General features: G+C 45.3%; 1 protein-coding gene across 1 annotated transcript in view; it reads left to right on the top strand.

Annotated features, from left to right (window-relative positions):
- Positions 1-257: 257 nt before the first annotated feature.
- NEURL1 (neuralized E3 ubiquitin protein ligase 1) overlaps positions 258-17,333 on the top strand; it is a 167,158-nt gene continuing 150,082 nt past the window's right edge. Inside the window, exon 1 of the mRNA XM_042791767.1 lies at positions 258-566. Coding sequence (XP_042647701.1) covers positions 482-566 — 85 coding nt within the window. The 5' untranslated portion in view covers positions 258-481. The remainder of the gene's footprint in view (positions 567-17,333) is intronic.

Genomic DNA, 17,333 nt, shown 5'->3' with positions numbered 1-17,333 from the left:
GCGGTGGCCGGCGCCCTCCCCGCGGGGCCCGCGTGCCCGGGACCGAGCTGGGGGGGTGGGGGGTGTCCCTGAGTGTCGGGAGAGGGTCCCGTGTGCCCCCACCTGTCGCGCCAGCGGTGGCACATCTGGGCGGTGCGCAGCAGCGCGTCCCCCCCTCCCGGGGGGGGGGCGGAACAACTGTCTCCATGGCAACGGGGCGCGGCGGGGGGGGGCCGCGGTGCTGCCGCCCCGCCCCGCCGTACCGAGCCGCGGCGGAGCCGAGCGGAGCCGGCGCGGCCCCGCGGAGGGCGACGGCCCGGCGGGGCATGGGGCCCGGCGGGCGGCGGGCAGGAGCGGCGCTCTCGGCGTCGCAGTGAGAGCGGGAGACGCCGGCGGAACGCTGCCCGCCCCCCCCCGCCGCCGCCGCCGCCGCCCCTCCCGGGGAGAGACCTTGCGCGGTGCCGCCCGGCCCGGCCCGGCCCGGCCCGGCTCGGATGCCGCCATGGGGAGCCGCTTCTCCAGCATCCCCGCGCTGCCCCGTGGCGGCCAGGGCCGCCTGCACCGCGCCCGCCACCACCACCTCAAAGGTACGGCTGGGCCGGCACCCCCGGCACCCCGAGCACCCCCGGCAAGACGAGCGCCCGCGGTACCCCGGGGCACCCCGGGGCGCCAGAAGCACCCGAGCGGCGCGAGTGCTCTGGGCACCCGGAGGTGGGATGGGCTCCCAGGCAGGACACGCACCCTGGGCACTCGAGGGACCCCCAATTTGGATGAGGTCCCTTGGCACTCATAGCGCCCTGAGCACCCCACGCTGGACAGGCACCCCGGGCACCTCGGGACAGGCTGGGCACCCCAGGGTGGGATGGCTCCGTGCCTGGGGCGGGAGCCCCTGCTCTGCTCCCAGCCCTGCTGCTGCTTCCCCGGCAGTGCCCGGTGGGTGGCCGATCGGCACACAGGTTTCCCCGGGCAGTGGCACCCTGGGAAAGGAAGGGACAACATGTTGGAAGAGTTGGACCACCAAAGGGTCCCCAAGTGTTTCTCGGTTTGCTTTGACGTATTGTCTGGGTGCTTTGGGAATGTGTCTGTGTGCGTTGGACTGTCAGTCCTGTTTGGAGGAGGGCAGGGGGTATTTGGGGCTCCTTGTCCAGCTTACATGGTTATTCTGTTCCTTATAAGGATGAAATCCTTTTTTGGAAATCCTGGGGAACAAAATCGGATGGGGATGACTTCTGTAAGCAGGAGTGACTGCCCAAGGTCTCCTCTGTTCCTGCCCTTTTTTTACCCCCTTCTGTTGTAAACTGGGAGGGTGGTAGCAGAAAATAACCTATCATTCTTGACAGGGATTTTCCTGGGCAGCAGTAAACATCATATGTGTTCAATGTTACCTGGGTACCTCTTCACTAAGCATGTTTTCCCAGACAAAGGCACTGAATGATGGGGGTAGAGGATGTCAGACCTTTCTCAGTAAGCAGTGAATGAGGGAAGGTGCTGCTCCCACAGCCATTTCAGATGATCAAAACTTGTTGCAGCTTCCCCGGTGTGTTGCAGAATTTGCAGCCACCAAAGTGGCAATAGGAATGTTGCTGTTCACCCTTATTTTTACTGAGCTTTTGGATACTTCTTTGGCATGGTCTAGGGGACTGGAAATGGTTAATGATGAGCTGGGCAACTGGTTCTTATACTGAAGGACTTTCTGATACTTGCATTATTCTTCCGTCACACCTCCCTGCTCCCTTTCTCTGTACTTGGGTGATTCAGTTGTGTGAACTGAGGGTGATTATATCATGGCTTTTTTAATGGCCATGCAAGGAGATGTTACGTATGCTTACTGATCTATCATGGACAAAGTCAGTCAGAAACTCAGCCCCGACAATGGATGTGCTTAAAATTAGACTTGCAAGGAGGTGTTGCTGAACCCTAAATGGTGAACCATCATCCTCCATCAATGCAAACATGAAGGCACATGCAATGCTGTAGTAGTTGGTATGCAATTGTAAACTGCCAGGGAGGATTTGTCTCTTAAGAATCATGCTGTCAGCTGGAAATCTTTCTGGCACAACCTAGAGCAGATAAGAATTCATAAACTGGATCTGGAAGGGACACTGCCACTTAATCCATTATCAGTGGCTTATGTGAGATTTTGAAGATGCTCTGTACAGATCACCTGATTTTGGAGGAGTGTGGGGTGCATGTTGTTTCTTTCTTTCTTTCTTCCTTTAATTTCTGTTTCAATTAAATTTCTACCTGTGCTGAGGCAGCAAGCAGAAATGTTCTCAAGACTGTAATTTAGCAGAGCACCGAAATATTTTTCATTTGGAGTAAAGCATTAACAAGGCACTGCCTTTGCTGTAAAACCCAAACAATTGCCAGGGACAATATGTGTCTTTTCTGTCTTTTTTGAAACTGGACTGCCTCAGGTCCTATGTTTAAATGCAGAACAAAGAAGTCTGATTGCATCTGACAGGTTCTTGTAAAATGGTCTGGAGGCATGGCAGTGAAAGTATGAATGTCACACTGTTTTGTTACATATCTGCCTTTAACATTTTGTAAAGTGTATTTTAACTGAAGGTCCCTAGTTGTTCTTCCTTCAGTGTCCGGCTCAGTGTTAAGTATACTGAACTTTGATAATTTGGCCACCATCTAGTACTTCCCTTCTGCGACGACCTCTTCCTGACCTGGTGTCAGGGGTGACTTAGGCTCATTCTTGCTAAAGAAGCAGCTATGATTGAATTAAGTTTCCCAAGGTGGTCTGGGGACTCATGAGTCAGTCCCCGAACCTTACAAGTTCATCTCTGCTATATAAGAAGTAAGGCCTTTGCACATAGTAGAGCTGATGCCCACACGTACTGGAAGTTTTTATACCTTTCTGTTACGCCTGCTAAAGATGGTCATCTTTAGTAAATCTTCTGAAGACCATGTGATACTTTTTCTGTTATTGAAGGCGTAACACAGAAATATCGTTGAAGACTGGTATGGCTGGAAGATTACTTGCTTTGCTTTTGATGGTTGTACGTAAGAAGGAAAGCACCTACCTTGATTCTCAGACTTCAGCTGTGGTTTCAAAACCACATAGCTGAAACATGCAGGTCTTTACTGAAGGTGCCTGCAACAGTAAACCTGTGACGCTGGGCTGATGATTTTAGAATTGCTTGCAGTGTAGCACAGTACTTTAAAATCTGATATGTCCAGTGCTTTATAAAAGGACTTCACATTGCTGTTGACTAGAAACTGCTAGATGTGAGCACTTTGGAATTACCTATTCCAAAGCAGTATGTCATGCCTGGATTGTTAATCTAGATTTTGGTGTTACAGTTGTACCTGCAGGCGTTGGCCAGTTGGATAGTGAAAACTACAGTCAGTGGAAACAGAAGCCCTCCAGGACTGCAGCTGATCAGATGCCATGGTCCTGTTGTGGCTGTTAATCTTAAAGTCATGGCCGGTGGTTGGAAGGAGGTTGTCACTTGGTGCTATCATGATGGAGAGGTTGAGGTGAGATTATTATCAGCATTCCTGTGAGTATTTCCCTTTCCATAACTCAGACATGGCTGTTTCTCTGGGGTGACGGAAGGTGATCCATTGTGTACTTTCCTAATGCTGAGCAAAAGATTATGATTATCTGGTAACAATCTCCTTAATGATGCAGCCAAATAAACTCCAGGAAATTTTTGCTGTCCACCCTCTCTGAAATATGGCTTGCGATAACTATCAAACAAGGTGTGTATGGCTGTTTGGGGTGGAACTGAGTGGGAAAAGTCCAGCTATATCTAATCTGAATTTTGTGATGAAAAAGATCAACCTTTGCATCAGTGTCTCTGTGTACTGCTTATTTACTAGTGCCGGGGCAGTCTGGATTGAACTGTCCCAACCAAGGAGATATCTATTATTTCTCAAGATGTACATCCCCAGTTCAACCCATCTCCCTGCTCCAGGGTTCTTCCAAAAGAGTCCTTTTGATCTCCACTCTTAATCCTCCTTTTTAATCCTGGTGTAGCTTGGTATATTACCATCCTTACCTAGTGTTGCATCTTCCAAATCTCTGTGGCTGTTGCATTCCTTCCTATTGCTCAGCCTTGCTGGATGTGTTTAACTCTTCCTACTGTGATGTGTGGGCTGTGTACCTGTTAGAGATTTGCTGGTCCAGGATGCTAGAAATGCAGTTTACTAGCCCTTGGTCCAGAGGTGAGACACAAGACCTGAATGCCATCTCCCAAGACCCATGGGCACACAGCTCTTTATCCTCACTTGTTTCATGTCCTCAGCTTCAAGAAGGCTTAGCCATTTCTGTGGACAGCAGATCAATATTACATTGTAAAAGCTAAGAACTATTACTATCTTCTCGCTTAAGTTCTTTCCTCCAGCCTCCTGATCAGGTTTGCTATTCTTTCCTGAGCCCCCTCTTGCCTTGGAAGGTGGCTTTCCCTGGTGAATGACAGTGAGCAGGATTTCCTTCTGTCGGTCTTCTCACGGATAATGCACCTATGATATTTATGCAAAAGAATGCATGCATTATATTACAGAGACAGCCTGAGCTAGTCAGAGATCCTCTTTTCAGCAGTGGCTGATTACTCATGGGTTATTCTTTATTATTTGTATTATAGTGGCATCTGGAGGCTCCCATCGAGATCTGAGTCATGTTGTGCTGGGTGCTTCCATGGTCTTCTGTACTTACTGCTCATTCATACAGATAGCTCTCACGTGTCTGCGTGATCTCTGTGAGATGATTTGGGGTTTCTATCTCCAGAGTAACACATGAAGCAGGCTGGCACCTTGGTAGGACAGTTCTTCTTAGCCCTTTCTTTTGCTAGGAAACCTGAAGTCAGAGTCAGCAGTGGTTTGCTGAAGGGTGTGACTCTGCCTTTCTGGCTGCAAGCCCCCAGAAACACAGCCTATTGTGCAGCCCTTTACCAAGGGGGAAGGGGTCTTGCTGCTTCCCCTGGCCCATGGGGAATACTAGTCACGATTATACAGTCTTTGCTTGCATTTTTGCAGTTGCTGTTCCAGACTTTATACCCCACTGACACATAAATATGTTGGACTTTTTTATCTTTTCACTGGGACTTTATGAGCTTCTGAAATACATGCAGAAGATAGTAATCTGACTGGTGTAGGCATTTTAATAATTGTATGTTGTTGATAGGAAAGACTATCCTGCTGCCAGCTCCATTTTGTGCACTCACTAGATAAAACCAAGTGGGAAGTAAAAGGACGTCAGCAGCTGATGATCACGGGGATTAGAAGTTGGGGAGCAAGCAGTGCACTGGGGGAGGGGATGCCAATAGTGATGCTCTGAGATAACCTCAGCTCCCATTGATGTCATAATTGGTTCTTGTTTGAAGTACTATTTCATTTTCTTCCAGCCTTAGAGGGTCAGAAGTTTCATCATTCAAGGCTTTGAAGGATGCCTCCTGCTACCTGCCCTTCTGCTTTCATTCTGTCCTGGATTGTGCTTGTTTCCCTCTGACCTGTCAGTGTGTCCGGGTTGTAGGTATAAAGTTTTTCCTGCCTGAGGTTCTCAGGTTTATATGACCTTCTCCCAAGCACCAGACTTTTTCCCCAAGCTACTGAACTTTGATTTATTGCATTTAAACTGCCTAAAATTGTTCGGTGCTCCGAACATGGCTATTTATTTATCTTACTTTTCTTTTCCCATTGTCATTTTCATAAGGTGCTGAAGCCTTTAAATGGAGCAGGTAATGCTGCAGGTTGTCAGAAATTTCCCAGAAAATCGTGTGGTGCTTTGTCCACAGGTGATGCTTGGTATTTCTCAAGGGCAAGAAAGGCTACTTTTGAAAAACAGTAGGAACCAAAACATTAGTGGGGTGATTGAGCTGAAAATGTTAGTGCAAAGCCCAATAGCAGTTAAAAAAAAGCAATTGAAATACTAGAAATTATAAGGGAAGTCAAACAGAAGAAAATAGAGGCCATGCATAAATTGTTGTATAAATCTGAATATTGTGTGTAGTTCTGGTTCTTCCCCTTTCACCAACTTGAAAAAAATACAGGAGAACTGGGGGAGGGGGTGGGCAAAAGTTTGGATTAATTTTATGTAAGGGATAATTGCATCAACTAGGACTCTTACCTCTGGAAAAAAGATATAACTAGTTTGGGAAATGACTGGCATGTACAGAAGGGGCAGAGCTCCACTCTTCGCTGTCTCTTCCAGTACAAGAATTAGGAGGATATCAAATGAGGTTGGTAGATTCCATCTCCTTTTGAAGAAAAGGAGGATGTAGCCATCTGCAAAGGCTAGTAGCTCTGTAGAGCTCATTAATAGTGGGTGTTGTGGATGCTAAAATGGGTCCAATTTTATGGGAGATTGGAGGAGATCATGAAAGGGAAATCCTTTGAAGTTTGCTACATACAAGGACCACACACTGGCCCTGCTCATATGGACTTCCCAAAGGCATCTTCCTAAGGCTACCTGTGTTTAGCTGATAAGGATAATGCTGAAATGAGAACTTAAAACTTCTCCACACCAGTGAAAGCTGGAGCTGTGTTTTTCAGACACTGTAATGGTAGATGGAAAGTTAGAGCCTGCTCTGGTGTTGGTTGGTCTCTAGCTGGATCTATCCTCTTCTTCATGAACATCCCTGCCTGGGTGTTTACAGAGTGGTTCATTTCCATGGCAGCCTCAAAGTCACACACAGAACGTCGAGGCTTTGTCTGCGAGACAGTAGATATTGTTACGAGATCCCTGTGCAAGCTTTCTTGGGTGATGTTATGTCTCCTGCACTCTGTGGTCTTGACAAACGAAGGTGCTTTTGCATTTGTGGGCTCTTTTGGAGTAAGAGGAAGCAGGTTTTCTTTGCTTACATTGACCTCCCAAATGACAGAAGCCTAAGTAGCCCCCACGTCATTTTGGTTCTTAGACTGTTAAAATAGCAGCTTTTGTGGATATCCTTATATCTGGGAAGATTTTTAATACAGAGGCTTGGAAGATTTCAGATTTGGCAGCTGTTCTTACCTACTGCTGCTAGGATAATTTCAGGAACCAGCTACTTCTGCATCGCTGAAATTGTTGCCCATGGCAAGTACATACGTACATGTTGTTTTACTTACAGTGCATACCTTCATGGTGGCTACTTATTCCAAGCTGGGGATCCACACATGCTCTGACTCAGATGTCCTAAAATTTCAAGGCAGACAGAGTAATCTAGTTCTGAGCAGTGGGGTCTGCAACGCCTGTGTTTCAGGGTTGTCTCTCTCCATAAATGGTTGATATAAGATTAGCCTTAATCACAGCACTGTGCCTGTGCTCAGTTCTGTGCCACAAATTGGCAAATCCCAAAGTAGTTTTGGGGGCAAGAGCTGAATTTTTACTGAAACTTGTCAATGGTTAAAGCTTCTGCTGTGACTGGAGCATGTATACATGAACCTGAGCTACATTTTAACCTACCTAACTAGGCTATTGCTGGCTGTGTAGCTGGAGAGGAGGGCAAACACTTGGATACTTACCCTAAGGTCTGGTTTGATGCTACTATGTGGTTAAAATTGAGGTGGGGTAGGTTTTAATCTCTATTAATTTTTAGGGATCTCTAGCTGATAAAAGCATGATGTATATAAGATCCTAGTTCATGTTTACATTCATGGCTATTTTGGCCTTCCAGTTACAGGATTAAGAGGACTGTGTTTTAAAAGTATAGGATGAAGATGCCATGGTGGTATTATGTTTATACAATTCTCCATTAGTCCATCTCAGTTCAACTCTTTGCTGAAACACAGGAAAGGGTTCTCAGCTCTTAGAGAACTGTCTGGTTAAACTTCCGGGCTATTTTATGCAAAACTGAAAAGTAAATGTTAATAGTTCTTAGCCAGCCTCAGAGACAAAATACCGTGCAGGTTTTTTCATTAACCTCACCCCCCCCCCCCCCCCACTTACTATAAACATTTTTTGGAAAAAACAGTAATAAAATTTTAGACAAAATAAATTCTAAATTACTGGCATTGCTTATGGAGTGTCCTTCCTCTCTTTGTTCCTTTGTTTTCAGTGTTTGGATTTCACACTGGTAACACTGACACTTCCAGATGTTCCTATATGTGTAAACACATGTGCACAGACATATGCAGGGATTCCCTACTGACTGTTGATCTCATCATTTTTATGATAGTGCCAGAACACATCCTATGCCTAGCATCAGGCCTTGAGAAGATCGGCTCAGCAGAGCAATGGCTGGGGAGCTCTGTAACTGGCCAGTGCCAGTGGGGTAACAAAGAAGGAGGCCAGCTTCTGAAGAGACAAGGGACCATGGGGTGCTGAGCAGAGCTGGAAATCTGGGATCCTTTGTTCCAGTGGAATTAATGAGGGACTCTTTTGGAGTATTGGTTTCTTACTGGGGGAGCTGAATGGGAGCTTGAAAGTCTTTGTGAGCAGCCCCTGTCTGGACATCTGGCCTCACCCTACTTGAAAGCTGTAGCTCACACCCTGACCCAGTCAGAAGGAACATAATCATGTTATGCTTGATTCATTCTAATTTACACTGACTTCCCATATGTCAAAATACAATTTTAAAACCCCACTGATCATCTCTTATCCTCTGTTAAGCATAAGGTCTGCTTGATTTCCCTTTAATTGCTACTTGGATGGAGACGTGACTGTGTTTTGTGCTCTGCTGCTCATCAACACCATCTAATGTACAGTTTAGTGTTAGAGTCTTAATGTGCTACTGGATGGTCTTTTGCCCGATAAACCAAGCAGCTGTAGATCCAGAGCTTATTTACCACCCAGATTCCAACTCTTCTTCAGAAGGTTAGTTCAGATCTCCTCCTTAAGGGATGCCTGTTTAATATAGCATTTAATTATATTGTAATTATTCAGGATTTCTTTGATTTGAGCAACTGGTGCCATTGTGGTTTTATCTATCTTGCAGGATTGTTTTTGTCTATGATGAATGCCTGTTTTTTGTACTCAACAAGTATTTACTAGGTAGGAAGGGAAGAGATGATTTCCCATAGAAATATTGAGTCACTGTAGAAGACAGGATACAAATAACTGTAAATGTTGCAAACAGAATCTGTGTTACGTGAGTGAGTGAGTCACTTGAATAGATGTGATAGAAAATAGAAAAAAGAAAATGCGCCTCACTAATTGATTATGTTGCAGCATTTCAGCAACTACTGAAAGAGGAGAAGTAGTTGAAATAATTTCCTTTCTTTATTAAAAAATGCAGAAAACACATAAGGGACCTGGGTAATCTTTAATTAGTACTGGACTTCTACATTCCCACACCTATCTCTGTATATCATTTAGTGTACCTGTTTTAACGGTGCAACCCTTCAGCAATTACATCCCTTAACAGTCATAAAATAAAATAAATGCGCAAAAAGTTCTCCCTTCTTAAATCCATAAATACCTTTTGTTTTGAAAGGTTTAGAGTTGAGATGCCAAGTGATAAGTATTGACAGTTGTGAGCTTTGCTCCTCCATTTGACATCTGCCCTGCATCAGTTGTGGCAGAAAGTTCTCACCATCTGCTGGGTGCCTCACAGCCTGTGGAGATCATCTGGTGTTCAGTGCATTTCCTTTGGACAGTTGTTCTCAGACCACACTGGCATGCACTGGAGGACTCAGCAGAGAGATTAAAAAGCAGCTTGAGGTTTCAGCCAGAGAAGTCCTGCAGGTGGGACCTGTAGCAGTGGAGTGAGCTCTGGTTGCTCTTGCCCATATGATGTGTGTTTGGTGGCTGAGCAGATATTGTCAGTCTCTGGTTGTCAGTGCGACGCGAAGCCCAGGAGGGAAAATTACTGGGTGATGGGTGGAAACAGAGACTGAGGGTAAACTCTCAATTTGAAATGTTAATGCTACATCCATTATTAATAACCCCACTGAGAAAGAAAAAATGCGTTGCTGCAAATGAAGCCATGACACAGGGAAGTGGCAAGCAAAATTAAAATTTCATACTTGCTGTGGTCTTACAATAAAGGTTTTGTGATACACACCCAGCAATGCCGCTATAAATAGTCTTGTTATCTAATCTTCCAACTCAGAATATGACAGAAGATTACAAGTAGGAAAACAGTTCAGTGTAGCTTTTAGCTATTTTCCCACTGCTTCCCTTGCTTCTGATGGAGCATTATTGCTGTGCCCCTTGTAATTCATATGGAGACAACATTATTCAGGAGTACAGAATGTCAGTAGGAGGCAGAGAGTTCAGATAAAACCTAGAAGATTTATGACATAGTTTATATAAGGCCATGTAGGAACTGAGACAAGGGAAGTAATGATTATTCGTAGTCCAGCGGCATTCCTTAGGGTGTGGTGAGAACTTCTTCATGCCAACTCCATTGGGTCAGATACAGAGCAGAGCATGTTTTAATAAGGTGCCCTACTTATTTGATTGCAGAAGGAACCCTTTTGCTAATACATAATCCAGACACAGCATACAGTATGGGTTCTGTCCACACGGGTCTGGGACCTGATCCAAAACCAACAGAAAGTCCTTAGCAAATTCCACAGAGACATAGCCAGCACAGAGTAAACCTCTTTTTCCTTTTGATCTTATTTCCCATGGGAGAAGGAAGAGTTGGCTGGTGACAAGGATGGTGCCTCCTCTCCTCTACTATCTGACTTGCTGCTCAAGCAAATCCTCATTTCTGACCCTTCCTTGGAGCCCTCCCCGGCCCATTTCACATGGGGCACCTGAAGTCATCGAGACGGGCTGAGTTCTGAGAAAGCTCCCCTTGATCAAGGGCAGCTAAAAATGAACTTCTGCAGCCTTTGTGCATGGACACAAATAACCCTTTCCCATGCAGGACTGCAGATTGCTTTCTAAACCTTTGTGAAGTTTTCTTGTGTCAGCCATGGGAGGAGGCACAAGGGAGTATGGCTGTTGTAGATCAGAAGCCCCACAAGACTTGAGCCATCCTCTTTTTGCTACATGAGGGGAGTTAGGAAGACTTTGAGTATTTATTCAAACCCCAGTGCTGCTTGCCCACTGCAGGGTGGCTTCCCTACCACATGTCTTGGAGGAGGCTCTTCACTGCCATCATGTTGGTGCATGTCCAGGTAGCTCCGCAGAGTGTGATGGTGGGCACACACATGCTCTCCAGCTGTGTCCAACTACAGAAATCTTCTGTGCCTCTATCACACCTTCTCATGGAGGAGCTAAAACAGTGACAAAACTGGAGGACTTGAGCCTCACCACAGCTGTTGTGGGATTCATGGGATCCAGACTTGGGATACAGTTTTGCCTCCTAGGGAAATGCTGGGAGTTGAGGGCTTCCCCCTATATTCCCAGTCAATTGAGGCAGCTGAGCAAGCATTCACCTCCATCTGCCCACATCACCTCCTCCTCGCTTGGCAAAGCATCAGCAGCATCCTTCAGTGAGGAGGTGATGGCATTCAACTGCCACTGACTTAGCCACTTCTGTCTCTTACAGCCCTCTGAAAAGCATCCTTAAATATTATTAAAAGCACAAGAGCCAAAGGACATACCCTCCTGGCTAAACTGGGGGCCAATACTGCTAGCAAATTCTTTACCAGCCCAGATTCTGGTATTTCACCTTAAATTCCCAGGTATAAGCAATTACAAGCACTGGCAGGTGAAATGATTTCTGGACATGGGCTTTCTTGTGCTGTCGCCTGTTCAGCAGGAAGGAGAATTACCTTCTCATTATTAGATTCTGCAGGCAGATCAAATTTGCTGTTGGAATAGAGGTTTTATATATAGTAAAATGCTCCCAGGTGTGCTTTTTAGTAGCACTTCTGGGCTAAAGAAAGGCTTTATTAATAAGAGGCACCCAAACCATATTATGTACTGAAGCAAAGCTGGAACAGGGAGCTTTTGCTCTGATTTAGGGAGCTGATTGAATTCAGTGACAGATGCCAAATATTTATGTCCTTGCCTGAGATAACTGTTAAATTTGAAAGTGTTAAAAGCAGGAGTTATTTTTGGAATAAACATATTAAATAGTGATGGAGAGTTCCAGCTAGGTATTGGTAGGATGGTATTTTATTATTATGCGTGGTTGTCCAAAGTCTGCTGCACCGTCAGAATAGAAAGCTGTTGGAATAATACATTGCTATAGATTTGCACCAGTATACTTGAGTTCAGAGAGCCTCATGTCTTTGCTTGTGATGTTGCTTGGTATCATGGAGAATACAATTAAATTATATTTATTGTATATGTACAACTGCATGTACTATATTGTTATGCAATTGTAATATTTGCTATGAAGTTCCTGACAGTAGTCCATATTTCCTCATTAACTTGGTGGGGGGTTAATTTAATTTTGAGTATGTTTTTTTAGCGTATTGGCTACTCTAGAGAAGCTGTTACTTTTCTTGGAAACCATTGCAAACACACCTCTTGATTTCTTTTGCTCACTCTCCCTCCCACCAGTAGTCTTATGTACTTCTTTGTTTATTTTATTCTGTAACTTCACCTAAAATAGCCCCATGCCTTTATTTTTGTTTATAGTTCTTAATAGTTTTAAATTCTTTAGGTTTTATTATCACCTCCTTAATGAGTACTTTACCCTATTAGTCATTATTTAGACTTTTAATCTTTCCATCTTGAAGCCGTTGAATGGTGACTCTTTACAGCTGAACCAAGACTCAGGGTGAGAATGAACAGCTGACCCATAAACTTCAGGCAAGTTTTCGCATTTCCAGTGCCCCTAAGCCATCTTGTGCCTCAAAAATTAATGCTGCTTACAAATTGCCTTCTGCCATGCTCCACAAAATACTAAGATTCTGTAAGTAATTATGACAGTTTAGTTTTCCTGGTGTATTCAAATAAAAGTCAAACATACAAGGAAACCACGTCCTGGGGAGGAAGGCTATAGTAAGAAAGAAAAGATGGTTTGCTTTGTCTGCAGGTTGCATTGACAGGCAAGCTAGAAATACATGTAAGAGGTGGAGACCTAGATGTGCTACATTTAAGGGGGAACTCTGTAGCTGCTGCTGTCGGACTATTTTCAGGTGTTTGGATGAGTAAATGACCCAAAATTAGTTTAAGCCTGTGACTATTTCATTTTAATAGCAATGGAAATACAGTAGGTGAAGGCTAAGAGCACTGCATCTAATTTAGCAGTGTTGCTTTAGCAACATCGTGCAGGATGCAAATAGTCTCCTTGGTAACACTTCCTAAGTGTCATTAGATAAGCGATGGTTATAAACACGGAAGCAGATCAGAATGAGAGACATGCTCTTGTGCTGTGCCTTTTTATAGCCCCAGACACCACGATTAGCAGGATGGCAAAAGGAGAGAGAAAAGCTGTTTTGAGGATTGTAGCTCTTGTTAGTATTTTATATATTGTGCGTTGGAAAACCACACTAGTGGTGCTGGGGTCTTCTGAGTTGCTTTAAATAAGGTTTTAAATAAAAAACCTTATTTAGACCTTCCCACTGATGGCATTTGCCAGAGACATACACTAAGTGTCCTCTTCCCTCTCTGGGGGATGCAGATTGCAGATGTTAACCCTTCTGCCCTCTACCCTAATGGCATACTCATGTCTTGGTGAGTTTTGAATCTACAGGTTAGGAGGGGGAGAGGAAAGGAGACCCAGGAGCTCAACATGAGTGTGGCCCTCCCATCTTCACTGTGGAGAGGATGTGGAGGTTGAGGTGGTGGTGGAGGATCTGCTTCTGGGCTAGGATCAGGTACAGGATCTGCTCCTCTTGTGCTGAGCTTCCCCTGCACCAGTATCACTGCCAGTGGATTACCTCTCCAGAACCAGATTTGGATTTCTCTATTGAATTCTGAAGACCCTTTCCTAGGTATCAGCAAAACAGTAGAGATGAAGGTGAGAAATGGGGTTACGTAGTGCTCGGAAGCAGGGCAGTTGTTTCTGCTATTGGCATTGTCATATATAAAAGACTCATGAATTGAGGCAGCTTTTCTAGCTCTCATGATAACTGATATTCTTCCTAAAGAATCAGCTGCTGGACTGAAAGCATTACGTGAGAATCCTAGCTTTTGTTTAAACCCTCTTCAATTTTATATACTTCTCTGTTACAGACAAAAGCTGCAAGGTATAAAAGGAATGTGACCTAATGGCTCAAAGATCAGAAAGTGTACAAAAGAACCACCAATGCTTTTGTTTTCAATAGATGTTTATTTTAATCCCACTGGTTGATGCTTGAGGATCTCATCCAAGGAATCTGAATGCCTGATAATGTCAACTGGAGCCCATGGAAGACAGGGGAAGGAGCCAAGTCCACAAGAGCATCAAAATAGGTTTACGCTGGTTTGGGATGAAAGTTTGAAAGAGCAGGTGGTTTTGCTTTATCATGAACTTGACCCTGCTTCCGTAGAGACAGACTGTTGTTAGACTTTTGCATTTTTTGGGGAAATTCTCTGAACCGAAGCTAAGACAGACCCTTTCAGCAAAACACAGTCCTGATTTGTGACCTTTAGGTCCACACACAAGTCCAGTGGCTGGAGACTGGCCAGTCCAAGGGTCCCTTTTTCATTTCAGCAGTGTGCAGCACCTTGCAATTTAGATATATGGCAAAAGACTGACTGCAATTTTTCCTATTCTAATGCAAAAGGGAATTAAAATTTCAATAGTCTCTCTTTACAAGGAAAACTCAGAATAATAATAATAAAAAACCCCAACCATCCCCCACAGCCCTTTTTTGCTCCCAATTCCTCTTGGACTTCATCCATCTTCATATCGTTCATATCTCATGGCCTCTATTATAAATGTCAGTGCTAATTAATGAGACCTTGGCCCTCTGTGCAGTTAAGATGAGTAACAATCCAACGTTTGTTTGTGAGATGGGTGCCCTTACAGCTCCTCTTTCTGCGGGAAGGCACTGAGGCTGTTAGCCTTGTGTGTGATAAGCTGCAAGAGTCAAAGTCCGAACCACCGCTCTGCCTCTGTGGTGTCAAAAGTATGCAGGTGAAGCTCTCCTGAGCTAGGTGAGAGATGCATTTCCTAAACCTTTTAGAGGTTAAAATGGAAAGTCTGGGGTCCCTTCACTGAATTACCCTTATCTCATCCCATCCCTGTGCCAGGCTCCTGGGAGGCCACTGGAAGGCATTGGTGCATTTTCTGCTTTGTGAAGGAGACACTGGGGTCACTGGACCATGGGATGCCATTTCAGCCCTAAGGCAAAATGTTGCTGCTTTCCCTGTGCAGCATAGCGGTTTTCATGCAGTGGGTCTTGGGATTAATTTGAAGGCGAAGTTTGTCTCTGCATCCAAATCGTTCTGCAGTTGAGGGACTGAGCATCTGTTCCTCACCACCATGGCCTGTGGCTTAATAGGACATGGGAATTTGGACAAATGACTCTGCTAAATGGGAGCTCAGCCCTCAACCTGCCCTTCCTTCCACTGTATGCAAAATATAATGTTTCTCTCCAGGACATCCAAGTTGCTGTGTTTCTGCCACATGTGATTTGGATACCGAATTCTTAAACATTTGTAGGCATAATTTTTAAAACCAGCTTGCAATAGGAAAATGATCTTTCTCCCCAATATTCCTGGCACGTTTCTGCTGCAGAGAGATGGGGTGAAGCTTGTGCTTCCTGAGGAGTATCAAAGGGCAGGAAGGGTAAATGAGGTTTTTCTGAATGCCCTTTCATGGCACTTTGGGATTTCCAGGTAAAAATGTATGGGGGGAAAGAACAGACCTATATCTTCTCCTTGTCATTGTATAACACACATATCTCTCAGGCTCTTCACTGAGCTCTGATTTTGCAAAACCAAACATGAAACTATCTAGGATGATTTAGATTTGATTCTGACTTAGTCTAGCTGAAGATCTGGCTGTCATTTTGTTCCCACGAGCACCATAAAATGCAAAGCACCGTCATATGTGACATTAGCAGACTTTCTTGTTGGTCACAGCCCAGAGTGGATTTCAGCCTGAGACTCAGTTTACACGACAGGTAGGACCATGGCAGCTCATCCAAATGTGTGCAGTCCTTTTTTCACCCATGGGGATCTCAGGAAGCTACACCAGCCCTTGCCCATCCCCTGGGGTGGTTGATGTAGCCGTGCTGCAGCCTTGACCTGAGCCAGCTCAAGCATTTCTGCACTTGTACTGCAGTTTCATCCCGAATAGCACCTTTTCATGACACCAGTTCTTGCCTGTTCAGCAGAAAGAGCAGTGCTTTCTTATTCCCTGCCCTGCTTCCTGCAGCACCTGGGTTTTCCTTGGAGAACTCTTGTTCACACATGGAGCCAGCCCTGCTTCTCAGGGCTGTTGGGAGCTCAGGGTCCTGCAGTGAGGCTGAGAGCCAGAAACCCCCCAACCTCACCTTATGCACCTGAGACCAGAAGGCTCTTGCCATTGTGCAATTGCAAACTCCAGTTAAATCAGTGTTTTCTATACAAGCAGAGCAGCTCTGGCTTTTCTGAGACTTTTTTTTTTTTTTTTTTCTGTCCATAGTGGGATTCAGGAGTTTCACACCCCATTGAGGCTTCCTAACCCACAAGGAAATCCCTTCTTTCCTTTCTTGAGAAGTTGATGCTGGGATTTTGCAACGCAGCCTCAGTTAGAGATGGGAGAGCAGCATGGGATCACACCGTGGCTCTGATGAGGGATACTCCATCCCGTCTGGGGCAGTGACAGACGTCACTCCCCAGCTCCTAACCTGCACCCCTCCCATCCTCTGTGCACTGGCTTCTCTGTGTCTGCCAGCCAGGGCCCCCCCTGCCACTCACCTAGGTCTAGACACTGCCCCTCGCCCACCCCCTGGCAATTGGGGTGGTCTGTAGATGGGGACCGAAGTGTGTCCCCACAATAGGAGGGCATCCCAGTGCCCAATCCAGCAAATGAGCCTCCTCTCTCTAAACCTCCCCCATCCTGACCTCCACTTCTCCCTTTGCTGCCCGTTTCTGTGAATACACTCTTTTTTGCATTTCTTCACAGCAAAATAGAAGAGCTTGCAGCCAAAATCCTTCGCAAGCATCTGGGGCAGTCCTGGGGCAACTCTCCCTTTGACACAGAAGTCCCTCATTCAGTATTTACCACTGACAACAGATGACTTTTGGCCACTCTCTTCTTGCTCAGATGTGGGTGTTATCTGTTGCTCACTGGATGCTTCCTCTGCAGCTGGGAGCAGCTTTCACACCCGTGCAGTCATCCACCGTGTCTCGGACTGGCACCCCTCTCTGTTATTTTTATATTTTCAGTGGCCTTCCTTGTGCAATAACATAAATTATTTTTATTTTTTTTTAAAGCATCTTCTTAGCAGAATATTGATGTATATAATTAAGATGGTATTTGACTCTTGAATCACACTGTTCATCCCAAAATTGGCTTAATTACACAGCTGCTCCTCTAAAATGAGGCTGTGTTTGTTTAAAAGCTTAAATAGGGAGATAGGGGCAAAATTTCTTCCTCCAAGGAGAAAACCTCAGTTTTATATTTCTAGCTATGTTGAAACAGTGACTTCTCTATTTT

This window comes from Tyto alba, unplaced genomic scaffold (genome assembly GCF_018691265.1).
Source record: "Tyto alba isolate M040663 unplaced genomic scaffold, T.alba_DEE_v4.0 Super-Scaffold_1, whole genome shotgun sequence".
NCBI lineage: Eukaryota > Metazoa > Chordata > Aves > Strigiformes > Tytonidae > Tyto > Tyto alba.
The sequence above is the reverse complement of the archived record's forward strand: the minus strand, read 5'-3'. Positions and strand labels throughout refer to the sequence as shown.